General features: G+C 39.8%; 2 protein-coding genes across 3 annotated transcripts; one reads left to right on the plus strand and one right to left on the minus strand.

The window, feature by feature from the left end:
- Positions 1-6,277: 6,277 nt before the first annotated feature.
- Positions 6,278-9,605, plus strand: alkal2a (ALK and LTK ligand 2a). Its single transcript, XM_069657677.1, has 5 exons — positions 6,278-6,566; positions 7,045-7,098; positions 7,286-7,366; positions 7,458-7,532; positions 9,072-9,605. The coding sequence occupies exons 1-4, from the start codon at positions 6,278-6,280 to the stop codon at positions 7,520-7,522; spliced, it is 489 nt and encodes a 162-aa protein (XP_069513778.1). The 3' UTR covers positions 7,523-7,532; positions 9,072-9,605.
- Positions 9,606-12,112: 2,507 nt separating this feature from the next.
- Positions 12,113-27,119, minus strand: acp1 (acid phosphatase 1). 2 transcript variants are annotated; one of them, XM_069655575.1, is made up of 6 exons: positions 27,066-27,119; positions 25,713-25,786; positions 23,874-23,987; positions 16,484-16,545; positions 15,434-15,539; positions 12,113-12,435 (listed from the first exon to the last, which is right to left on the minus strand). In XM_069655575.1, the coding sequence occupies exons 1-6, from the start codon at positions 27,106-27,108 to the stop codon at positions 12,358-12,360; spliced, it is 477 nt and encodes a 158-aa protein (XP_069511676.1). In that variant the 5' UTR covers positions 27,109-27,119; the 3' UTR covers positions 12,113-12,357. The 2 variants fall into 2 exon arrangements, with proteins under 2 accessions (XP_069511676.1, XP_069511667.1); XM_069655566.1 differs by lacking the exon at positions 23,874-23,987 and adding an exon at positions 24,056-24,169.
- Between the last annotated feature and the right edge of the window lie 221 nt (positions 27,120-27,340).

Consider the following 27,340-nt stretch of genomic DNA (forward strand, 5'->3'; position numbering starts at 1 on the left):
AAAATTGTATAGAAGTCTAACCTTCCCACAAGTAAAATGTGGTCTAGACTCGGAATACTGTTTTACTCTTGTCCCTCACTTGTGATTCAATTTTAAAGATGATCAAGAACACTATCTATATTAACTCATCGTAACTCATCAGCCTTGGAGATGACTCCACATGCCTGCACACTCATAGAAAGGAGGACTAATCAGATAAGTAGCTGGCAGACTACCAGTTCATTGGAAATTAACTTAAATGAGCTTGCCTTGAAGCTCAGGCACGCACGGAAGTGGTTGTATACTGTAGTTTCATATACCATGATTTATCCATGACCATTATGTTTCATTCTTCCATCTATCATCTAGGTACTCATTCACTCTGCTTACTCCAGACCCTGAATATCCCTGCTCCAACAGCATTTAAATGTTTGGTTTCAAGAAATGTTTCATTTTGTCTTCAATTTCAGCGGGACCTCCGTCGATTTTGCCCATCCACGTTTTCACAGGTTTTGGAGAGAACAACTGTAAATGGGAGAACATTGTAAAAACCCCTTTGTGCCTCAAGTGATGTCACTTGAGGCACAAATAGCATCAGGTTATGAGTGGGAGGAACAATACACTGAATAAAAAAGACGTCATAACTGGTTCTTGTTGGAAGTGCAGGGAGCAATGGAAGAATCACGGACCTCAGGAAGACTCCTGGAGGAAGGGTAGCAATGGAGCAGGAAACATCAGGAAGGCGGCCAAGAGACGAGGCAAGGACAGGTATGGAAACTGATGATCCAGCAGCAGGTCAGGGAGGACAGGCAGAACAGTGGACAGCTGAGCACTTGGCCAACGACCTGAGCAGGGGGCTGGTGGCTGGAGTGCAGGATGGGCATCAGCTGTAGTCAATGGCTATAAGGTATGGCTTGGCATTGATCCACTGTACCATCTAAAGCAGAGCAGGAGGCTGGCAAATGAAGAACTGGGAGGTACGGCTTAGCATCACCAGGGACGGGCGAAAGGGAATCAGTCAGGGTGCTGCTAGGGATGACCAAATGGGGGTCTTGGAGTCCTGGCTAAGAGAGGCCTAATGAGGCTCAGAGAGTTCAGACAGTCTGCAAGGGGATTCACCTTGGGGTCGGAGAGTTCAGGTCAAAGGAAGTCAGGAGGGAAGTCTCTGTGGCACTGTTGGGAGAGCTATCGTGTTTGACAGGAAGGCAGCAAATCCAGGACTTTTTGACTGGTCTGGTTGCTCGCAGGACAAAGGGAAATTAGGGAGTAGCTTGCAAACAAAGGCGCAGCTTGAAAGCTGGCAGGCTGGGGGTTAACAAACTGTTAGTCAGGGTTGTTAATGGTTAAATGGCAAATAGGACTGCACATATTGGTAGTCATCAGACCACTCAAATTGTAATACACTACAGGTAAAATTCAACCAATTCAAACAGTTGCTATTGTGTTCATAACTAACCAACTAATTCACACACACCCACTCAACAATGACTATGCCTCTGGGAGCAATACAGGGATCAGCATTTTGCCCAAGGACAATTGGAGACTGGAGGAAATGGATATTGAACCACTATTCTTCTGATGACTGAGCCACCCACTCATCTTTCTGAGCCACAGGGGTAGTAATTTCTTCACCCCATATTCAAGTCATCCCTGAAAACCAAAGGTTGAAGGTCACCTCTTGGAAAGCAATCGATCTGGTGGGTCCTTCATTGCTCACTCATTTCTGTCAACTTTGGAAGTGCGGGCAGCGAGGGAAGAACCACTATGCACACATCCCTCAAAGCGGGAGATTTTCCTGTAGGACGGACACATGTAATGACCCCTCAATGTGGTGATTGACTGATGAGGGAATGAGGTACAGTTGGTGTGGAGAGGGGCGGAGAAGGTCTGGTTGGAAGAATAAGTTTATTCCATGGCAGATGGGATTGGCAGAATCTGGAATGGCAGGGGAAAATTCTGAGGGCATCAGTTGGACAGGAAAGGATTAGCGTTGAAAGGGCCTGGGAAAGTGGACATGTGGCTTATGGGAGGAACACACCGGACATTGGGAAACAGTTATGGCAAAGTAAAAGACAACCATCTGCTGAAAGTAAGAAAGGAGAGAGAAAGATAAAGAAGCAGTGGAAGATAAACGGAGTGAACAAGAATCTGGAGCATTAGGATTAACAAAGGATCTATTTTATCAAGCAGGAGGATTTCACCTAACCAGAAACACATGGAGAAAGGGTCTTCCATATACCTGCTCCTGACCCGTGATAAATTATTTTAGGTTGGGAAACACATTTGGGAGATTCTCCATTTCATGACTGCTTGTGAAAATCTTATTTAGAAGGAAAGCCTTTTCTGCAGCTGTTAATCAAGCCGTTTTGTTGTGAAACATGCCTTTCAGCTAATGCAAATAAATGTTTCCTATTTTCACATGTATTAAAATCGTATTAGTGCTTGATTTCATCTATTACTTTAAAAGTTACAGACATCACCTGTGTTTATGTAACCCATACAAACAAAATAATTTCCAACATTCTTGATCACAGAAGAAGTTTCCTTTGCTGTGGCCAACATCTGAGAAGGCCTCATTCTTTGAGGAAGTGAGATTTTCAACTTGGACAAGAATTTCAGTGAGCAGGAGTCACGTTCTCGGGCAGACGACCACATCCTTCTCTGAAAAATTAATTAAAACATCTTTCAAAAGAAAATATCAAAGAGTTCAAGAGGAAAAGGAGAGCAAGACGATCAGCGTGTTGAAACCAGTGACCACCAACAGCACTTGTGTGGTTACCACATGTGGTTTATTAAAAATAAATAGTCATGTGAACATTACTCAGAGGCTCAAGTATTAGACAATACAGTTTCACATGTGACTGTATCGAACTTTAGAAAGGTCATACAACAACGGGGGGGAAAACTGGGTTAAATAAGGTTACACGCCTATCCACACTTTCACTTTTGGACTTTTGACTTTCACAAGATAGATAGATACTTTATTGATCCTGAGGGAAATATAAGCATCCAGTAGCTTACAAGACATATGACATTACACATCTGTCACCACCACCACCACCACCACCCCCAGTGGCTGAATGGAGGAAGTGCACATTTAAATATGATGAGCATTTAGTGCAAAAACAATAGATGTAATGTGACATGCTTGTTGACCTTTCTTCAATACTTCAATAAAAACAAAAAAAAGACAATTTTTTTCAGTTGTTTTTTGTGTGTGTTCACTTTGTCACTTTATAGAGTGCGCACAAAATAAAGACGGTGTGCAGCACTCACAATATGAAAACAAACCAGTGGATTTCATCGCAAGAAATACACAGTTAGAAGGTTTTCTTTCGGCATAACTTACCTGCTCGTAAGACAATTTACTAGAAAGCAGACCATTATAAAACCGTCCGTTATCTTTAATGGCCATTTAAATTGATTCATAAATAATTACTTGTTTCTATTTACTGAGTGTCAGTCAGATCGATCTTGCAGCTGCTCCTCTTACAAAAGCATGTCTCCCGAACATCTGATGTTGATGACGCGTTCAGCACTCATGGCCCTTTAACTTCATTTTGTGGTTCAAATTGAGTACGTTGGTTTGTGTAGCACAGCGATGGTTCATTCCTTTTCCGACCATATGGAAGGATGTCAAGCCTCAAATCCAAACATATTGCTGGCTAAGTGTTATTGTTATTATTAGCAAGAGGCCTTAGATAGTTCAAATATGAACATTTGGAGGATTTGACAGTGCAGTAATTGCAGAATGACGCCCCCTGCTGAGATTGCTGCCTCTCACTACTGAACATTACAGTGAAACATGTATTTATTCTGATGTTTAAGTGATGAAAGGCTGATGTTACAACGAGTATTTGCTCTTTAGAGTTCACAAAATACATACATTTGCCTTTTCAGGGGGAAATTTAAATATTAGAATCTTAGATTGATGAATAATTGTGCCTTCAATAATCTTACAAGGTTTAAAATGTATCGTTTTTTGTTGTCTTTCACAGGCAAATCAGAGGTCAGGCTCTGCTCCAGTTGTGCTATCTCTTTGTAGCAATCTTCATCAAGCACCAGCACTTTCTGGGGAATGTACTCTCTCACCTTCCTGCTCCCAAAACTGGAGTCTGTTATGTTTACTATGCTAAAACTCCACTGCTTTCCTCCAATCAGACAGCAGCAAAAGGCTTTACCCTTTTTAACCCACACAGACGCGCAACGTCCTCATACGTGTTATTTCACCTGCAAAAAGTTGGATCCATTCTGATCTACAATAGTCAAGATAAAGTTCTCTCATGTGAAGCAACAGGGCAACAAAATTCGCCCGTTTTGTCATCGTTTCGAAACTAATCAGCGTAGTTTGTATACATTATACAGAAAGGCACGGCGACTAAATTGCTTCTGAGGTAGTAAGACAGAGCATCGCTGGGTAGGAGAGGAGGTTTGGAGCTGGGCTCTGACAGTGCGCGCTGTCCTTTCAGCACCAAAGTTTTACAGACGGTCACAGGAGTAACTTTGCAATGAAAACACCGAGGCTGTTGGTTACAAAAAGCCCAGAATGGTCAGATAATGGAGAAATTGAATGTATAGGCCTATTTGATGTATTCCTGCGAATACTGTTGTTTCAACTAAGTTTTAAGTCGTGTTTTGATATGATTGTTTTTTTTTTACTTGTATGGTAGTATTTACTTTATTTCCGTAATTTGAAACATGATGATCTCTGTGGGGTTTCACACTTAACTCTCGAGCCTCACTGGTCAATCAGATATGAGGGGGGAGCATGGGAGCCAATTGCACACCCTGACTTAAAGAAAGCTGTACCAACCCATAGGCTAGAAACAAACTAATCTCATATGACAAGGAACCTTCTGTAAACTTTAATTATTCCCCGTTTAGTCGTTTGTCTGACCAGAAACTTCAGTAAATTACTAAAAAAAACCGTGCGGGACTCATTTTCAAAGAGTCATCCTCAAACGGTGCGATCGTGTTTCTTTTCCCGTGATGGATGTTAAATGCGCAATGGCTCTAAAAAAAAGTTATGAGAATTACAAGAAGGACACAGGAGCATTTCCACTAGGATGCCGGTATGTGTGCTGTATACTGGGCTGATTGGGAATTTCAGTGGAAGTGTTAGTGGGAAAAACGCTTCCTGTAACTGCGTATCGCACAGATAAATGGAGTAACGGAAAGGAGGGAGGGGGCGCAGAAAACTTCGGCTCTCAAGTGATGGTCAGTCAACTCCAGTGGACTTTCCGCCTTAGGGATGCCAATAATGCGTCCAATTATCATCCCAGACACGGCGGAGTAACCCACAAGGGACAGGTGACCGCGTCTGCGAGACAGAATAAAAAGTGAGCTTCACTCCAGGGCGACTGATCTGAGACTTCAGCGAGGACGCACACGAGACCCGGAGCACAGGATCCTTGAGCTACTTGTCCACTCGCTCTACTTTACTGGGGATGACCACGGACTCTCAGCGAAGACTCATCTGACTACGGAAGATTTTATTGTTCCTTCATAAGAGCAGTTAAGGGGACATATTTTTGACCGGACAGAAGGATCTAAAGTTGCGCTCAGTCCTTTTTTTAAAATCCATTTTCATCATTGTTGGACGCACGGGACGTTTTCATTCACTACTGGTCAAAGCTTTAAAGACCGAAAGGTAATTACATTCAAACAACCCTTAACTTATTCCTTACCGAATAACTGTTTGTTTTTTTTATGTCTTGCTCGTTTAATTTATTCTCATTTCTTTCTCGGAAGGGAAATCTTGATTTCATTGAGATTTCTTGGATAGCTGAAAAGCGAGAATAGTGTAAACAAGTCAGACTGCCCAAACCTGTTGCCTCCTTATATTGATTTATGGCCAAAGTAGCATCAATAGTTTAGCTGGAAATCGTTTTGTTTTTTTTAAAGAATGTGTAGTAAATCTGGCTAAACTATAATATGGATTATCAAAACTATAATGCGGGATGTGTGACATGGGAAAAGTTAGTTTGAAAGTGGCTGCAAAAAGGGCTGATTTTTTCCCCCTTCATTTTTTTTTAGTAAAATAAAGCATAAAATAGATTTTGACAGCATTGTAGCCATATATATATATATATATATATATATGTATATATATATATTCGCAGACATATAATTCTTAACCATTTTCAGGGCGACTAAATAATTTGAATGCATATAGGCCTAAAAAACACTTATATTTGACCTCGGTTCTCGCTCTCTCTTACAGGTGTCCGGTTAAACTTCCCCCCCCGCAGAGGCTTTGGAGAAGGAGTTCACTTTCTTTACGCACTCCCTGGAAGCTATGAGCGGACTGCGCAGGCACTTGAGCATGGGACTGGTGCTACTGATGTGCACGCTGACCGATCACTGCAGCGAGAGCGCGCCCTCGGTGGCACCGCCGGTGTCGACGGCAACCGGCAAGGACAAACAGCAGGACTTGAGGCGGATAGTAGAGATCGTGAAACACGTGGAGGAGAGCCGGGGTCGACACGGCAAAACGGAAGCAGCGTTAACATCAGGGGTGAAGGGTTCTCCGGTGGAACCAAAGGATTTACACACCTTGAAAACGGACAGAGGGGATCAGGTTGTCGGTGAGTGACAGCTTGTTAACTGGGTGTGACCCTTGTGTTGGACCTCAAGAGGATGCTGTAGCCTTTGATGATGGATTTAGCCTACTGTGCTCTGTAGTCATAATGCACAGTCATTGTAGAGCGATGGATCGAGTGCTTAGATAAATTAAAGAGTTACTGCACCCACCATTTCCAATTATGTTTTCTGATAGCTTAAGTGCTGTAGTCATGCAGATATACATTTTAAACCATAAGTCTCAGAGGTATGTGGAAAAATAAAACCAAACGTATCTCAATGGCTAGGTACAACCAGAAACAAGTGGGGAAACATGTCTTTTTTCTGTATTTGGATGCACCTAGCTTGTAATGACCTCCGAAGAATATTTATTTCTAAATGAGGTGATGGATGCCCTCTTAGGGTTTAAAAAGAATACAATACCTGTGCTATTTAAGGTTCTTATTTACACAGCTAAACTTGGTATCTTCTTTCTCTCCACAGTCGTATACCCCAGAGATCTCAGAAAAAAGGAGAGATTGCTAAAACATATAACAGGTAAGTTCTCTTCGCAAACCTTTATGTCCCTGGTGCTTAAGTGTCCAGACTAACAAACAAAAGACAGAATATTACAGGAGGGAGAGAAGGTAGCTAAATGTGAATGCTAGCTTACATAGGAAACAGTTGAATGATGTTAGCGCATGTGGCTGTGGAGCTGTAAATGTTGTGCTCTCTTCCCCCTCAGGTCCACTCTACTTCAGTCCCAAGTGCAGGAAGCATGTGTACCGGCTCTACCACCACACCAGAGACTGCACCATACCTGCATGTAAGCTGCAATTACACTGTGAGGAATGATCTTTGTTAATCCACTGTCAGCACACTCCACTCATCTCTCTTTCATCTCTTTTTTTCCTCAGTCTTCAGAAGATGTGCGCGGCTTCTCACAAGACTGGCCGGCAGCCCGCAGTGCACGGAGGGGTAGCACACACAAGGTACGGTAATATATTCACCTCTGATTCAAACGTACATGTTTCATGCTACTTAGTTTAAAGAGATATACACAGGGTATGAGGTTAAAGTGCTGTGTGTTGTACAAGTAATAGAAGCCATTGAGGACAGAGTATATGACAGAGTGTGTAAGTAATGCAGGCTGATACACGAAATGATTCAAGTTTCAAAACATGGCAGGCAGGGGTGTAAAAGTTAAAATACAATGATGTTAAACGGTTCTGTACACGTCCTGTACTGAAAATAATATTTGATTTTAAGTATTATTAGTAAAAAATACGTACGTAAATAAGTACTGGATGGTGCAAAATGGCCCCTTAAGGTATTTTATCATTATACATTAATGTGCAAGTAGCATTTACTTTTGTATCTGTTGGATGTGGAATTAATTCGAAATATGATCAATACTGTCATTCATCATGTTTTAAAGGCTCATCATACGCTTTAAATGTAAAGAAAATGTAATGATAAGTTCAGACCTCAGTGCAGTGGAGTTCAGGTATAAAGTGTAATGAGTCAGAAATGCTCAAGTAAAGCACAAATACCTCACATCTATACTACAGTACAGTAAGTACTCCGTTGCTGCAAAGTGGTTGGTACATGTGCAATTTGTAAAACACAGCACATTTACTACCGCACGCAGTGGTAGAAAGTAGCAGCGTTTTATCTTGATAAGAAGTCACTTTCACTGTACTTTGATTGAGTATTTCCATGTCATTTATGTACTTGAAAGTTCAACAGAGGGAATTATCTTTATAGTTACTTTTCAGGTAACAATTTCACACTAAGAATTTCAGACTGTGTGTTATTGTCTGTACACTGCACTATTTCTAATTTTATACTGAAAGCTTTTCACACTCACCAATATCCTGCACTACTGTACAGTTTTTAATTACACCTGTTGTAAATATTTTGTATTATACGTACTGCTTTTTATATTTTTATTCTTATTGCCTATTTTTATCTATTCAAGTCATTTACTTATTTTTATTCTGCACCAAAATCACCGACACAAATTCCTTGTATGTGTAAACCTACTTGGCAATAAACCCTGATTCTGCTTCTGTAAAACATTATCACTTTATAGAAATGATGCATTTTTTTAAGATTAAACTATACCCAGCATTATTAATGCAATAATAATTACATCACTTAGAACTACAAAATAATACTCCAAAAAGGGGCCAACCTACATCTTCAATAGTTTAAAAACTTACTTTCAACTAAATGTAATTCTGAATGAAGGACTTTAACTTGTAGTGGAGTTTTTATATTGCTCTATTGCTGCTTACATAAAAGATCTGAGCACTGAGAGTGAAATATTAAGACGTTCATAGTGCAAAGATCACGTTTTGAAGACACCGAGACGATTGTTCACAGAGTTGATACACCCCACTAGCAATGGCACAGCAAGAGCACCAGATTTTTGACAAATCAAGCCTCCTAAATGTACTGTATGTAATTCTTTTTGAAATGGAAAGAATTTGTCAGGTGTGCTGAATTTCTCTTCACCTTCATTGCAGGTTGAAGCCTTATACAAGTTCTCCAGAAGAAAAAAACTTGGTAAAAAAGTGCCTTGGACAGTAAGAGGGAAGCCTTAAACACTCCGACCAGCCCCAACTGATGAATGGCACCGTTTTGCCCTTCAATAAGGTCTGTTCTGCTGAGGCGTGGATTACTGCCACACCCTTCTTTGGCTGGGCCCTGATGGTTGGCTGTCCCACGAGGAAGAACCAGACCAAGATACAGATGGCGGAAATGAAGAGTGGAGAAGAAATAAGTGGCTGAGAGAGACACACAAATGGGGCCTTTTTCCCCCTGCTGCCATCCAAAAAGTTGTTAAAACAAAAGAAAAGGGATTGCATATTTCTTTATTGAGTTCTTTTCTGTAAGAAAAGAGCAAAATCCAAATGTAGCTACTGTTTTTAGCATGACTAGAGGGCCCTTCCCTTCTGCTGCACTACCCCTAACGCAGACAAAAAGCTGTCACAGACCCTCGGCTGGCAGTCTCAGCATAGTTTCACCCACTTGTGCTCACACTGAAAAAGAACTGAGTTTCAATTATTGACTACATGAACATGTCTCTGCGCCTTTGCAGGGACGTGTTCAAAAAGAAGTGGTGGTTGTAAGTCACAGCCCTCCTGTGGATCTTTGTAGAGCGTGGTACAGTCTATATTTATATATTTGAGTTGTCACAAAGGTTCATAATGTACAACATGACCACACGAAACAAGAGTAATATGTACATACTGTAAAGCATAAGAGGAATCCACCTGTCTACCTTAAATTAAAGCGACCGGCATTTATCAAATGGCTGTTAAATACATCTATATATATATATATATATATGAATATATGAAAATGAAATATATTTAAATAAATTATAAGATTGGTACAAATATGAATTGTCTTTTTTGTCTCGTGCTGAATTTCCTCCAACATTCCCGTCTTGAAATGTGGAATGCTCCCTGAACGAGCGCATGACCGGGCCGAGTCGTTGCGAAACAGATTTCAAAGTGTTTAAAAGGGGGCAGCTTAAAGAGAGTGACGTGTTGTTGGTATAATAGAAGTTATGGAAAAATTCTGAACATTCATATGCAGGTACAACTTCGCTTTAAAGGGTCAGTTCACCCAATTACAAAATAGCTCATTTTCCTCATTTGATTAAAAATGTGAAATAAGTGTCCGTAAGATTTCTGCCGCCACACCAAAACAATGGAGGTAAATGGTATTAAATTTAAAGCGTCCACAGCATTCAAATTTGATGGCCTTAAATGGCCCTCCTGGCTGGTTTTACAATGTGTAAAAATGATCATCCCAGTTCGACTCGTTCTCCAACTGTTATAGTATCAAAAATGGCTAAAATGTCATAAATAACTTTTCTTTTTTTTACAATAAGAAAGAAAGAAATCTACAATTAAAAAGCTCGACTTCTCCTCACAGAAAAGGTTTCCTGATTAGTCTTCACGCTAGGCACAAAGAAGTGTTTACTACTTTGTACCCAAAGATGGTTTCTATGGACATTGTTGGCAGCATATTCTGAGGATTATCCAGTGTAATTGGGACACCAAATTTTGGGTTACGTGGGAGATTGTTCTCTGTAATTTGAGTGGAATGATCATTAAGTACTTTGCCCTTTTGAGGTGCCCATTTATGCTTTAATGTGATAGTAACAGAAGAGCGGTATAAAATAAGTATAGATCTGTAAAAGCTGGACTCAAACCAGGGATGCCAAGCAGCATGGTTGGCGTCTCAAAACGCTAACTCAAACCTAATTTCTGACCCTTTTTGTAGTTAGAGAAGTGGTTGTTGAATAACTTCATGTCGAAGTTCTGAATGCAGTAGGAAGTATTGTGGAGTAGGAAAAAAAGACACCAGACCCTGACTATGGTAGATTAAACTGCTGAATAATTATCTTTTTATAGGAGCAGGTATTTTTTTAGTGACATAAATTGTATTTGGTTAAATAACAAGCAATGGGTTCTGAATGGATTATACAAGGAGATATAACCTTGCAAAAGCGTTAGATAAACATGCTCAGAGCTTTAGAGGTGCTTAGACGGATTTAGTTACCTTCAGACAGCGAGGCCAGGGGTTTTTCCTCACTTTCAGTCTTTAAAGCAACATTATGCAGGAATTGGCATTTTTGCAATTTGGCCTCCGTACTGTTTGTCAGTCTAATTAACTTTCTCGCCAAGAACTTTAAGCTAGTCTAAGCTTTTCCGGCCTCTTGCTCCGTTACTCTCTCTTTTCCTCTTATCCAATAACGTCCTCTTCAGCCTCTACATCCCTTCCATGATGCCTGTTTAGAGAATACTAAGCAAAGACTAATAACCGATAAACCCAAGATACGTGAAGAAAAAACTGGTGTTTGGAACGTTAAGAGGGAATTAAAGAGCTGTCACTTTCTTTATTTCAAGTGAGTAAGCAATCAAAATCATTTTGATGCTGTTAATTTAAGGTAGAACAGTTGCATAATGTCGCTTTAAGCTAAGCTCATTTAAGTGGTTTGTGCATGAAGCTTCATATTTAATGTATAGACGTAAGTAGCATCAATCTTCTTGTCTAAAAATCAGAAGGAAAGCTAATAAAGATGCCAAACCCTTTCTTTAATTGCGAGGTTTGTCACATAGTGAAACAAGTCCAGAAACAATGCTCATCTCCCACTTTTGAAGATCTCATTTCTCTCATGTTCACGCAGAAAGGTCATTTGTATTGGCACTGATGAGTCCTTCTTTATGGGGTCACCACCATTTAAGTAGAAGCAGTGATCGGAGCAAAGTAGAATAATGTTTTAGCGCAAAGTGGGGAGACGGATATCAAAGGAAAAAGCGCGAGAACAGATGTTTTCTTGTTTTAAACAACACTAAATATAAACTTGGCATCTGAAACTTGAAAGAATAACTTGGGTCAAAAGGTCAGATCAAAGAGGTTGTATAAGGAACAAAAGCAAAAGCTATGACAATAAGTTAACCATCAAGCAGCACGAGATACCTTCATTCATTAGCGTATTAAAAAATAAAAAATATAATATTTGGATAAAAATAAATCTCAGAAAGTCAGATTCATTTATCTGTTTTATTGATCTCCTGAATTTACAGTTGAGCATCCACGTGTCCACGTAGCATCTTGCTAAAAGTACACAACATGTAGTTTGTGTAACGTTTACAACATTGAAACAAAAAGTTCTGGTTCTTTCAGTGACATCCCCAAGAGAGTTATACAGGTAAGTGTTAAAGTGAAACAGTTTGTGTGGTTGATTTTTAAAGTTCATCTAACACATGAAGCAAAGATTGTTTAAGGATGTTGTTAGGAGTTATTTTCCAGGAATGCTTTGCAGCAACGTACACACTGTTGGTACACCTTCTCAAAGTCTTCGTCACCCCCCTACAAAAACACAAAAAGAATTCAAAGAAGCTTTAGACAACTACTCAACAGGTTATAAAAACATAATATATTGCCAGTTTCGTACTTAACCCATAAACTTTTTAGGTACTTAAAATTGAGAACTCAATTGTTTAGCTGTTAAAACAGTAGGTTGCAAATTGTGTCAAGAAATGACAAAACTAAAAATGTTAAGGAAGTACTTTTTGGTGTTTGGCCGCGCTGTGAGTTCTTCATTTTATTCGGTCCAAACCGTTTGGACCGGAAACTTATGTCTCCATGTGTCAAGACACATGGACAGTTACTGTCTGGCTCCTCATAGCTCACTTTAATGGCATGCTGTGTGGTTGCTGGCAGAGGAAACCACGATCCAATACTGTCATGTGTCCAAACCCCACTAACTGTTCAGAGTATTCATTTACCCTTTCTTTTTGCAAAAAGAGCGACAAGAAGCAGATCACCACACAAAGAAAAGTGGTCTTCAAAGTGGTGTTCAAATCCAAAATCTGAGAAAAACTACACTAAACGAAAACATTAACAAACCTTTTATTCAAGAGATGAAATACAAGATCAAAGACTTTTGCTACGTAAACAAAGGGCTTTGTGAGCACTGGATAATCTTCCTGACAGGTGTGGCGAATTAAGATGCTGATAAACAGCATTATTATAACACATTTATGCTCTGCGCTGGTCACAACAAAATGCTCCTCTGAAATGTGCAATTTTATCAAACAACGTAAAGCAACAGGGGTTAAAAATTGTGAGTGAGCTTATAACTGGGACGCTGAATGAAGTCATCTCCGTGTGTGGATTAATTTCTCTGTCATAAGCCATCTCCCATATTGTTTCGAACATCAGACATCAAACTGCACTTACAACTGCAGAACATGTGTGACCTCCTCAGCCAAAGACCTCCACATGTGGTGTGCTGTTGTGTGGGTGGTTTTTTGTAATGTCAACACTATGAGCAGAGTCGCATGGTCGCATTAATATTCAAAGTGATGCGTGACGACTTTGTGTTGGCCTATTACAAGATCTGTACACTTAAAGGGAAGCTGAAAACAATTGGAGCGGCTTGTACAACAGCCCATTCCCTCTGAAAAATAGCTTCTTCATACATCCAGAGAAAAGTCACAAACTAGCCGCAGCATTAGCTGCCATGGTGACTCGTCTCAGAGGAACTTTGAGGTGAAGAATCTGGATGTGGAGGTACTGAGCTACAAAGGTTAAACATTGTCTGGGGTTGTGGTTGGGTGTACTGGCGAGTTCCTAGAAACAACATTGCAGACAGCTTGTGGTAGTAAAATAAACTTCAATTCATGTCTGTGGTGGAGACTTCAAATTCCCTTAAAAAACTTGCGACATTTGTGATATTGGGACACTTGAAATGATGAAGGCACTTGAAATTACAAAGGTAATTAGAAAATGTAAACCGTACTTTGGTGTTTCATTTTTACCTCTTTAGATTTCACTAAACTTTGATTTCCTGATAAAGAGGAAGATCTTGGGTTGATAAAAAAGATAAGAATAAATATTAAACAAAATGTAAATCATACTCCAAACCTCTCTCAACTAAATCAGGTTTGAATGTGAATCAAACACTATTACTAAGCTTGTTTACGAGATGTGGTGTCAATGCTGATCTATAGAGGAGACCATAAAGTGCATTTTGGATGTATGGGATTAACAACACTGAATGGAAAAGCTATTGACTCTTCCAGCCCATGAAGAATTCATAAACAGTCTCTGATTGATTTGGGTCACACTCAAACTAATGGCTCCCAAATTGAAACGTTTCGACTGGACTGGGTGTAAAAACAGCAAATTTGGCCTTTTATTTTGATCAGCTCAAGGCACACCTGTGTAACAATCAGGATGTTTCATCAGCATCTTGATTTGCCACACCTATCAGATATAAGGAGTATCTTGGCATCTTGCTAAAAAAAACAAACCCATATTTCAACTAAGATCTGACCAAAATTTGAGAGGAACAAGCTTGTATGTGCAAAGTCTTTAATCTTTTCTTTCAACTCATAAAAAGTCAGAAATATTGTCAACCGCAATTTCAACCACATCATCACTTCTGATTTGAATAGTAATTTAACTTCGGATCCTGCAACCACCATATGTAATAGAGCACTGTAGTTATGAACAAAGGCATTATTATGAGGCCCACAGAGCTTCAGTGGCACATCATTTACAACCTCAGACGGGGTTTTCTGCATTAGTTTTAATTTAAACACATTTGATGTCTAGTTAAAATGTTTCAAATGTATTTTGACAACTTATCACGAATCAAAATTCCAAACTTCATTCCCTTAACTTTGCTGCCAAGGCAACACATGTCCAAATCATTTGGCTCTCAACTTTCGCCTGCAGAGAAAGCACGGGAAGGAATAAGATGTGTGGGTGAGCCACGGAGTGGGAAAAGGCTGCTTTTATAGTGTTGTCCAAGTAATCAAATAAGAGTTCCGCAAAAGCTTTTCATTGTGTTTTTTACTGGAGTGGAAAAGTTGCATAGAACTTTATTGTAACCATTTAGGCAGTTATTCAAAGCAAGTGTGCTGCTGTGTTCTTGTTACATTCCAACGTTTTGATGCTGTTTATGTTGCGGAACGTGTCGGGGCACGACCTGATCGCTCCCTGTGGAGGGTAAATTCTCTCCAGATCTCACACAACAAGCGTGCATAATTCAAAGTTCTGGAGACTTTTCAGCATTTCCACTCAAGTTTTTAACGCAAGAAATTGAAAATACACATAAAAACTGGTGTTTGGAAACCCCTCTTATAAACATGGTTAATAAACAGTTAGCTAAATAAATGTAATTAAAATCAATGAGCTGCTTTAATTTGCGAGTTTTGTGAAACGTATTCATTATTTTTTTACTATTACCACAGCTTCCCTATTACTATTCAATATATCATCCACATATTGGGATCAGCTGAGATCAAACATAGAGGAATCACGTTAATTATGCTTGAAGATTTACTTTAATACTTACATAATACGGGTCTTTGATGATCCTCTGCTTCTGAGGGTCGTATGAACCAAGAAGCTCGATCTTTGCGTTGGTGTTTTTCGCCAGTTTGGCTCTTCTCTCCAACTCGCTGTGAAAAAAAAAAACACGTTAAGCGCAGGGAAAAGAAGGAAAACACGTAAGCCCTGCACCACAATAAAAAGTGCTCACTTCAGAGTGAATACAAGTGATGATAAACAGGATGTTTCTCTGCAACTCAGATGTGAGGTGGGAGAGATGATGTAATCCTATCCGGAGATGTCATGTTTACTTCCAATAATAAACATATAATAACAACCCACACTTATGACATCCATGTGATTTATTTCCCACTAAAGCAGAAATAAACAGTAATACAAAACTGACAAGGTATTTTTATGTAGTTAAAGTACAGCAAATCTCAAACTTAAAGTCTAACATTCAAACTAAAAACTTTACAACAATGACATGGTTTTGTTACGAGAAAACCAAACAGTGACCGAGTGCCTTTTGTCTGGGACAGGGTCTCATTTTCTCAGTCTCGTCAGCTTAACGTTTGCGAAGGGGGAAAAAAAAACATTATGTGGGAGAGAAAGGGGAGGAAAAAACTGCCCAAAGAGCAAAGACGAGGCATCCAAAGAACTCAGTAAGCTGCTTACAGATCAGATCTGCCACAGGCATGTGATCTCAAAATGATCCCTAAACGTTCAAAGTATCAAAAAATATCCCTCCCCCTGACCTTTGGAAGGAGCTTAAGGAAGGATATTGCTCATTAAGGGGAGGCCTTCACCTACACGTTAGTCATAGCTCAATGTTACCACCATGTTCATGTGCATGTGAAGGAGCAGTGCAGATCGCTATCCAGACAGTTAGCAGGACAAGCTAGCTTGACCCCTTCAAAGGCAAATGTTTTCTTTTTGATCCCGGGCAGCCATTAATACGTAAGAAAGGACGCTTAACACACCAGTGGTTTAAGGGAGTGTGTGTCCAGCTGCTGCGATCCACACTCGCTTAAAAAATCTAAACTTCTGATGCTGCTGCCTGAAATAACTTTACCTCAAGTTGCTCTCGTCCATGCAGAGAATGTACTCAAAGCTCATGAAGTCGTCCTTCGTCACCTGGAAGTGAGAACAAAGCAAGCATTACTTTTGGCTCTGTGTGAAAGCACAGTGTGGACAGTCCTTCAGAGAGGACACAATCTGAGGTACTAAAAGTCAGTTTGCAATACAACAATAATGCACAGTCTGGTCTTTGAACTACACATTTAATATATTCACAAACTCAAACCCTGTTTCTGATAGCATTTCTTAAAGGAGCAATTCTCCCCTGGAAAAAGCCGCTGTCAGTCAAAGCTGGTGTTCTCTGTAATCGACAGAAGCAATATTTGAAATTGGCGCCATAGCTGTGGAGAAAGTTGTACCAACAGCTCGTGGTTTCACCCATTCTACATTCCTACAACACCCAGCATGCATTGCGCCCCTCCCTCTGAAAGGAACGGCCCAGCGAGAGACCCTGCAGTGAAAATACATTTCAAACCTGATGATTTTGAACGAGACATGACTCGGTTATAAATGTGGACTGTCTGAGAGGGAAAACGGGAGAGCAGGCAGCTCTTTAAGGCACCTCACGGTACAAATGATTACATTTTACGGTTTGTGTTTTTTTCAACAAAACACTGCAGACATCGGAGGCGGGCGTCCTAGATTGAGGAAGTGTAGTTTAGCGAGCATCCTGGCCTCCGCCAGATGACGCGTTTTACATAGTCTGGCGGAGGTTTTCCAGGGCCCATTGGAGAAGTGGATAGCGCCCTCCAAAGGCACAGAGCCAAACTCCATTTTTTTATACCATAATAGCATTAGCTCCCCGTAATAGCATGATAGGACTGAGGTTGAAAATGGCTAACTGGCCCTTTAAAGACAATGTATTCACATCATGTAATTATCTTGCTACATAGTTTGTGGTGTGGTCCACCATTCCAATGCTAGACTGCATTTCCCTTCACACGCATGGGGGATTAACAGGATAGGATGCCCACAGGTAATTCACATTTTATGTTTTTAATTGCATCTCAATGACATCAGTCTCACAGTTTATTGCTCACTCTTTTAACACTTTAATTGCACCTGTATTACAGTTTTCCTGGAAGGTCTTTGATCTCTAGTAGCACCACGGAGCAGTATTTCCATGAGTTGGTCCTGGTTTTGTTTGTCTCTTTCATTCGCACATGTTGGTAGAGACAGTCCAGCCTATTGTTTTCACACATGCAAAGTAATTTGGGGAGATAATGTGCCAAAAAAGGTACGTGAGACTGTAAGCTCATAAGCTCATAAGTAGAGAACGAAGGATTTAAAAAAATCCCTTTTAAAATACTGGTGCAAATGTTTTATAAGGTAGGAAACTAATTCAACACATTTGTTAGACCTCAAAGATAAACGCTACGAGATTGTTCTTGTAAACAACTTTTAGTTGTCTACAAATGGACTCCGCAAGACACTTCAAAGTTAGGGGCAGGCAATTTACCACTGCTGTTGTCGCTGAGACGTTCCACTCTTAGATGTAAGGCAAGGCAAGTTTATTTATATAGAACATTTCAGCACCAAGACAGTTCAAAGTGCTTTAAACAAGACAACAAAAACAAAGACACACATTATAAAATGAGACATTAAAAAGTAAAGTGAAGATAAAATATTAACAGTCAAAACAGAAAAAAAAATGCTGTAAACTAAGAATGCTTTCAAAAATATAAATAATTGCAAAATGATAAGTGAGCGAACAAAAGAAAAATCTAAATCAAATCAATATTTGGTGTTTCTACCCTTTGCTTCCAAACCAGCATCGACTCTTATAGGTACACTTGCACAAAGTCAGGGATTTTGTAGGATTATAGTCAGGTGTATGATCAACCAATTATACCAAACAGGGTTGAAACACAGTCATTAACTGAAACAGAAACAGCTGTGTAGGAGGCGTAAACTGGGTGAGGAACACAATAGCCAAACTCTGCTTCCAAGGTCAGGTTGTGGAAGACAGTTTCATGTCACAGGTCATACACCATGGCGAGACTGAGCACAGCATCAAGACACAAGGAAGTTATACTGCATCAGCAAGGTCTCTCCCAGACAAAGCAGAATGGGGTTTCAAGATGTGCTGTTCAAGCGCTTTTGAGGAAGCACAAAGAAGCGGCCCATCTTGAGGATTAGAGACGCAGTGGTCAGCCAAGGAAACTTAGTGCAGCAGATGAAAAACACATCAAGCTTATTTCCCTTCGAAATCGGAAGATGTCCAGCAGTGCCATCGGCTCAGAACTGGCAGAAACCAGTGGGACCCAAGTACCCACATCTACTGTCCAGAGAAGTCTGGCTAGAAGTGGTCTAAAACTATGCACGAAAACATAGGAACTGGGGTGCAGATAAATGGCAGCAGGTGCTCTGGACTGAGGAGTCAAAATAAGAAATATTTGGCAGTTTGTTCACCGGAGGGCTGGAGAGCGGTACAATAATGAGTGTCTGCAGGCAACAGTGAAGCATGGTGGAGGTTCCTTGCAAGTTTGGGGCTGCAAGGGTTCTAAATTCTTGTTGTTATAATCACACAATTTTTGTGATATAACCTTTGTGAAATTTTTGGTTTTAATTCTATACCTTTTCTTTCTAAATCGCTGAATGCAAACAACTCTTTTGCATAGTTCAAAGTGTTTCTCTTTAATTATAACTCGTCTGTTATAATTTTTTCCTTAGTTTTTAGAATTCCCAGAATTCTCTCGGGTCTCAGACCCTGGAGTCTCAGACTCTTACTAATGTTTATGACATAAAAGCTACTTAGCACAAAACAAACAGGGTAGCTTTGACTGTGAAGCATTCACAGGAAGCAGAATGTATGATTGACCATTTTGGCTTTGATTGGCTGAAAACAGAAAAAATACTTTTGTTGTTGTGTTTACTCAATTTGTAATTCATGGTTACGGCTGTATGTGTTCCCTGCACTGTTTCTCCCTTTTGCCTTTCTGTTGTCTTCCCAGCTCTTCCCTGCTGATTGCACAATGAGGTTCACCTGGTCTTGGATGTTTAAAAACCCCAGACATGGCATCTGAAGGGGTGAGGCTTCTGGAGTGGGGACTGCTGTGGTTCTGCCTCTCAGACTGGGATTTTGTGTTGTTGTGTTCTAGTTGCTTTTGTTAGCCTTCAGTTAATTTGGTTGTTAGTATTGTCTATAATAAATCCCTTGGTTTTTTAAGGTGTTTCCTGTGAGTTTGTTGGGTCAAATGTGGATAGTTGTTAGCCCCATAGGGCCGCCTTAGGGTGGGGCGTAACAATGGGGTATCAAACCACACTTACTGTTGTTACCTCAGGCCTTACCGAATTAAACAGAGCTGAAATATTAAAGTCATAATCTCTAAGATTTTCATTTAAATAAATGTCTGTTAAGTTACTATCCATCACCGAGTGAGATAACGCAATGGTGATTGAGCCCACACTGATGAAAGCCTTTACATTTGCAGTATATAGTATTATTATTGACTGGGTGTCTGTGGCGACTTTCGAGGAAAAAAATCACAAGCGGCGCCCAGTTAGTGACGCGTTTTCCATCAGCCAGCAGTGGTGCGGCTGCTTTTCCGGTCTCTGCAAGTCTTGCGAGTAAACAGTAATCTACTATGGCTGAACAAACAAAGAAAAGATCGATGACTACAGATACAACTTCAAAAAGAAGTGAAAATCCAAAGAAAAAGAAACAAATTGGACGCTCAGATGAAGGCAAACAGTCTAAAAAGGAAAGCGACCGTCAGCGAGGAAAATCAAGAGTTACAACCGGAGCCAACCGTGGACGTCACACATGCAACACTGTCTGGATATCTGGGAAGTGTGCTCCCGTTTATCGCCATAGGTGAACTGAGATCCTATAGATCACAACTTTAAAGACAACAACAACTTGATTCTTAATTTCAGAAAACTGGGTTATGAAAGTGATCCGAGCTGCATGTCTGTAACCATGTGGAGGGGTGTTAAGCAACATGCTCAACATGTGCTTGGTAATGATTTAATGGAACAAGCAGCAGCAATAAGAAAGAGAATAGTTTGAGAGTCAACATTTAAGAATGTTAAGCTGACGGCGAGCACAGCGGGCGAAAATAAAAAGACAAGAGAAATAAAAGAACAAGAAGCAAATAAAACTCCTGCAATGCTCCAGATGTGGAGAGACAAATACACAGTCAATCACGGAGACAGCTGTGGCCAATCATGTAACAGCAGAGGAACAAACAGATGTTTATTATGACTGACTTTATATTCTTAGAGTGTTGAGTTGTATCCCGGCCCCGATCTCTATATAATCCATTTCTCACACCCTTTCTTTCACATAGGGTGGTTATCTGAAGTTCTAATCACAGCGGCTGTTGCTCGCCCTGCTATTATCTACTGTGCGCTCTCACACTCAAACTGAAGTTGTGGTATTCCCCGGATAAAAAAAGAGCTCATGCGAGCCTTCTCACTTGGCTGAAAGACATTGGTTTGATTTCTGACACATCTGGCTGTGAGCAAGCTGGGAGGCTGTTGCTGTAAATGAGGAATGATTGGGGAGGAACACGAAACTAACTTTGAGTTCAAAACGAGATAAAACCCTGAGAAGACATGAAGAGATACTGTTAAATGGACAGAAAATAACCAATAGAAAGGACATTTCTTTTTTGACATGTCACAGTAGGAAGAGCACAGGTGAAAATACTAAACTTAAATTTGTAGGTAGCTGCTTCTGCTCTTTTTACAGGGACGTGGATATTAGGGACGGCAAGTGTTCCGGTTTCGTTTGTACTACGCTTGTAGTCCGAGTAATACTGACCAATCAGGTATCAGCAGGCTGCAGCATTAATCTTTATAAACAGACATCTGCATGTAAGTTCAGCTAACAATCTGTTCTAGATCTAAAATTCAAATTGAGATAAATTCCCTTGACGGTGTGTCACGAAAGCCGTTCAGCGTTCAGATTTCCTGACTTCCTCGAATGCATCAGATCGATCCAACCTCCGTTTAACAAACAAGCATTTTAAAAGTCGTTTTCTTCTCCTCATGAGGACAGACCTGACAAAGCTGCATTTTTACTTTGTACAAATCTGCATCTTGATGTTGAAATTTCAGCAAAGGTTAATTAATTAAAGTAAATCACAAGAAAAACGGCTTCTTATAAACAATGCAGCACGCGGAAAAGGAAGTCTTGACTGGAAGTTGTTTATCGCTAACCGCTGGCTACACACCCTGCATGTTCACCGCTGTCCCCAGAGGCTATATCGTCGTCAGGCTATAGCCGATGGGATCCGAGATAGGGGTCCTGGTAAAGTGCAAAAAGGCCTTTTCTCTCAAATAAGTTAAATACTTTTTTAAAAGGTCCCCTTCCTTAGCATGAACACCAGTATATAGCCATTTAACTAATAGTTTAATACTAAACTGTGGTTATAAGAAGATATAAGCGTTTATTAACATTTGTCAACAGCTAATAACTCCTCCTGTAGGCATTAGGAAGGGAAGGCTGGTGTATAATGAAAGACTGAAACTAACACAGGAGTGATGATATGAAATGTGTCTTTATAGGAGACAGTATAATTGTTGACAAAGAATCCAATAATAAACACTTAAAAATGTGCTTATATACACGTAAAGTGTGTTATAAACCATTTATTAGACATTACTTTAATGATAACGTTTCTATTTTTCTATGGCAGAAATAGTTAAGTAGTAGTGTGTTTGAAGACAACACTGCTAAATTTCAAATATATAAATGACATCCACACCCATTAAACGAGCGTCACAGAACAACCCTAGTCTGCCTCTGGCTTATGTCACACATGAAAACATTGGCAACACTTACCTAAATGTTGACTCAATGATAACATTTTGATGAGAATGAAATCCAAGTTTGAGCTCTCTTAAATCTAATGTCTGCTTGGCATTTTCTGATAAGGCATCAAACACGCCACATAATTCATCATGGATCACTCTGGAGCTTGTTTCCTTATTAAACAAACACGTTTGTTTGTGTGGAGATATAGTGGTCTCCCACTTGGCCAGTCTGCTTGGATGCTGGCACTGGCAGAAGTTCAGTAAAGTTCACCGAGTAAAACAATTGGGAATGGGGGGAAAAAGAGGAAAAACAGAGGGTGGGAGCAAAAGCAAGTAAGAGAAATGACAAGTGGAAAGAGCAAAAACTCGTCAAAGCGCATTGTGTGGATTTGGCTGGGTTTAAGCCAAGGGTTTGAGCCTCCACATCCCTGCTTTGAGGAGATTAAACGACGGTGTGACTGAACAGTTTGCAGGGAGACAAACCAACAAGACAGCAGATCTGAAGCACAGGGCGAAACCCCCTGAGTTCTATCTGGGAACATGAAAAGAGTGTTTTAAGGGCACAGGGGAGTGGGAGTTGCACTGAGGATAAGCCAGCATAGCGTAAGACCTGAAGGCCCTACATGGACACACATCTTGGTATAATTTCAGGCCTGTTTTGGGATTTGAAACACATGCTGGGAGGTGACACAATGATGCTACAATGACTCAACAATACAGATACCATTCTTTTACACAGCAGTATAGATCAAATACACATAAGAGATATTTGGTGAATAATGACACTCCTGTCTCTAAATTCATACCAGAAAACCTGTGCTTTAAAGAAACGGTTGATTACTAAGGACTTAATATTACTCTGTGTATTTGAAAAAATATGTTTAGGTTCTAAATATGGTTAAAAATGTACACAAACAAAAGCCACTGGGACAGGTCTTATACAGTAGAAATCCAACTTCTTTTTTCCATAGAAGCAAAAACACATTAAAAGAAGCAATTTGATGTTTAAAATGAAACACTAGATCAGCTGCATTTACAGCAAAATGACACCATGTTGTCTGAAATCTCTCTTAAAGCCTCGTGTTGTGTCCTCAGAAGCTGAACCAGCCACTGTAGAGTTCATCCAACTGTCACAAGAGGTCACTGTATCTGAGGTTTAGGCTAAATCTGCTGCACGAGGTTTAACTGAGAGAAGAGTTTAGTATTTTTAGACTCTTTTCTGTCTAGATTGTAGCAACTTTTGCACCCAAAATATATATTTAATCAAATAAAAGACTATAAATTGTAATGTGTAGAAAGACACCAAGTAGAAAGAGTGCAGGAAAATGTTTGTGTTGCTTGGCAGGGGTTACAGGCACCCTTAATAACCTAAAATTGTAAATTAAAAGGACTGTCCTCTAAATATTAAATGTTTGCTGGACCTTACATCCAGATCAGCTGCATTTCAGATGAACCTGTGCTTGTTTTGACAGAGCATTCATTTGGACCCTGTATTAAACTGAAAAAGCAGTAATCAAGTCATCTGCTAAGTGACAGAGCAACAGCAGCACCTGGGTGTCACATCACACTCATACACACAGACGTAAAAGACCTGAGAGGAGCCACGGGACAGCTGGTTGTACCTGTCGGGCCCTGTGGCTCGTCTCAATTCCATGATTCCTTAGACAGGCCAGACCGCGGTCGTCCGGTAAGCTGCCTATATTCCAGTCGGATGTGGCACCACTGTCTATGACCCACTGCAACAACAGAGAACAAAAAAAGGGGACGCTAACTTTTGCTAAGGTGTAGAGGTGAATGTTCGTACCTGCCTGGCCACATGACTCATTGGCACGTCATGCTTCTTCATGCAGGCTTGACCGCGGTGGTCTGGAGAGCTTCCTATCTCATAGGTGGAGGTGGCAGCACTGTCTATCGTCCACTTTGCAGAGCAGAGCACGGGGAACAACAACACAGCAAAAATGATTCAATCTGTTTGGTGGTTATTGCAGCATTTGTAGGGCGATGTTGTGCTCTATAGGAGTGAGGCTTCTGAAGCTTGTTCATTATAGTGCACTCCAAGAGGCATTAAAAAGGCAATATAAAACATTTTTGGACGAGTTTGAACATTTTAATGTTCTTTTTACAATCTTTCTGGCATATTAAACCAATGGAGCGTTAAAATCAATAAAATCATCTCATGCACAGTTAAATCCCTCTAAGCCCCTCTAAGTTTATTTTGGGGTTTTGAGGAGGATTGACTCCAGTAATAAAAATCTAGTAAGGAACATACAACTTTTAAGAACGTCATTGTGCAACGATAAGTGCAAAACATGAGAGAGGACGGAACTCATCATTTCGGGGTTCTCCCAGACCACAACTTCACATCTGCATTATGTCCTGTGTGTTGTTGCAAAAACTGCCGCAACTGCCGACAGACCTCAGAAAAGTGGGATGCAATTCCACTTGGCAAAGTACAGTGATCAAGATATTAAAGAGGTATAATAAGTAGGATTTTCAAAAAAAAATAAAATGGACTTTTACAAATATAATATCACATAAATCAATTATGGGCCTCTATACATGTGTGTTGGTGAGTGTGTGTTCAGACACTTGTGAGACCCTTCCCTCTGCATCTATTCTGTTTTGTTTTAAGCGGGACGTTTTCAGGAGGGGCGCTGTTGTGGCCAATCACAGCGTACAGGTGAGTGTGGGAGTGGTTCAAATTAGCAACTGGGCCCCATACAGACCGGCGAACATGGCGAAAGAGCGATGCAGAGTTGGCCTTCTTTCTGCGGGACAGGTAGGTGCCTCAAACCGGGTAGGACAAGCTAACCGGCAGTTAGCATGCTAGCGCAAAGTTAACAGTGATGCTGTTAGCTCAGCGGGGTGGGCGTGTTTTCGTACGAGAGAGCATCTGGTGACGAAGAGCCCAGGAGGAGGAGCCCAGTTTGAATGTGTCGTTGACAAAATAGAAAGAAAAATCCTACTTTTTATACCTTCAATAAAAAAAACATTATTTATAAATTAAATAATAAAAATTAACCGTGTTACGTTTTTAATGCCTCTTAGTAAATCATTAGGCCTGATATCGAGTGTGACCACTTCGAAACTGTCAATAACTGGATGTTGTTTGAAAAATAGTTACATTATATTTTTGATTATCACACAACTTATTCACTAATAATATTTCTTATTAAAATCTGCCACCAATAATAAAACATTTAAAACTAATGTCATACAACAATAACAAGTGAAGAATGCTTTGAAAATGTTCGGTAGTAATGTTCAGTGCAAGTGAGTTATTTTAAATGCTCCAAACTTTACTTCTGTTGTTAATTTGACTATTCTACTGAATAATCTCATTTTAATAAGCTCTCTTTTAAATATAAACATTAATGCCAGATGTAACATTACCCAATACCAGTAACAAGTTACAAAGACAGTTTTTGTATGACTTAATGATGAAGTATTGATGACATTACCTTGTCAACGACGCCAGCATCTGTTGCCATCTTCCTGAAGACTGCTTCAGCGATGGGGGATCTGCAAATGTTCCCTGTTCAAAACAATTTAACAATAAATCGTAAAACTTAAGGTTTTCAGTCAAGGGTAGAGAACATCAATTAAATATACAATACACAATTTATTTTAAATTATTGTAAGTAAAGGTGCACTGCTAAATTGTATAGTTCACTGACATAATATTTCGGATTTTCAAAGTAAAGTGCTCTAAAAATCGATACAGCATCAGTCAAACTGCATCAACAAAGAGAAAACAGATTTTGCAGCATAATGGTGCTGTTTGGCAAATGCTGCTACTTAACATGCAAACAACCCTGTAAGTGCTTTGTGGGATGACACTTCCAGCTGTGCTTTATGGCAGAACAAAAGGCACTGACTGGGGCAAAACTTATCAAACATGCTATGAATTCAGAATTCAGAATTTGTACTGACAAATTATGCAACATAATGTGAGTGAGAGAAAATTTTGTCAAGCACCAGTAATTGTTTTTGCTGTTAATTCCCAGGTAACTTACAGGACTGCTGCATCATTTGAGTAAGTACTACTTAAACTTTCTAATATTTAATTGACTGGTTTAACCAAAAACAAGGCTGGCAGTTTTACCATTAACACTTTCCTAACTGAATATTACTACTCTTAATACTAGAAAAACTAAAACGAACACTAACACAAAAACTAAATAAATACTAAACTAAAACTCGTCAATTCCTCAAGATAAAAATAAAAACTGCTTATGAGCTTGTAAAACGAACTAAAACTAAACTGAAACAAAAAAACAAAATGAAAGATAGTAAAAAATTAATGAAAATGTCAAAACTAGAATAACTCTGCTACACAGTACACATAGGCCTACACCACGAGACACATCGCCTTATTCATGTCGACCACATCTCATGACAAATCTAACACGCAGCTTTAACGTTGGACTTTGACCAATCAGTAACGGACTTCCGGGTTGCTATCATCGGACCTCTTTGTAAATATCGACCCGGTTACTCAGCGTTTCTACAAAACACATGACTATGTTTTCCGTTACTTTGGGGTCAACACTTACTGAGCATAAATATACCGTGTCTGGTGTTATACTAAAAAGTTTATATGACAATTTACAGCACTCATCTCTTTCATTTAGGAGAGGAACTGAGCGAGCAGGAACATGTTCTGTGGCGCACTCGGGTGACTCAAACAGCATCTTAATTAACTACTAAATAGCTAGTAACCGATGTACTGGTCGAATGTGTGATTTGTTTCATACGAACATATTCAATGATGCGTGCATGAGCTTATTTTGGGATTAATAGACGTCTCTTACCCAAGCAAACGAACAAAACTGACTTCGACCCGGATGCCGCCATGTTGTTGTGAAGGGTCCTGTGTGACGTCGTAGGTGTTGGCCAACAGGTGCCTGAACAAACATTTTGCATGTTATATTTTAATTTATTTAAGAAAACTCATTCGGATTCAACAGATATTTTGATATTGCTATACATTTGATGATTATTGTATTGCAATTTTAAAATCTGTATTTTCTTTAAGTGTAAAAGTTATGTAATATTTAAAATGTTTTGTCCTAGTTATAATAATCAG

This window comes from Semicossyphus pulcher, unplaced genomic scaffold, assembly GCF_022749685.1.
Source record: "Semicossyphus pulcher isolate SPU_LCO1_2020_fin unplaced genomic scaffold, fSemPul1.0.p SCAF_11, whole genome shotgun sequence".
Classification (NCBI taxonomy): Eukaryota; Metazoa; Chordata; class Actinopteri; order Labriformes; family Labridae; genus Semicossyphus; species Semicossyphus pulcher.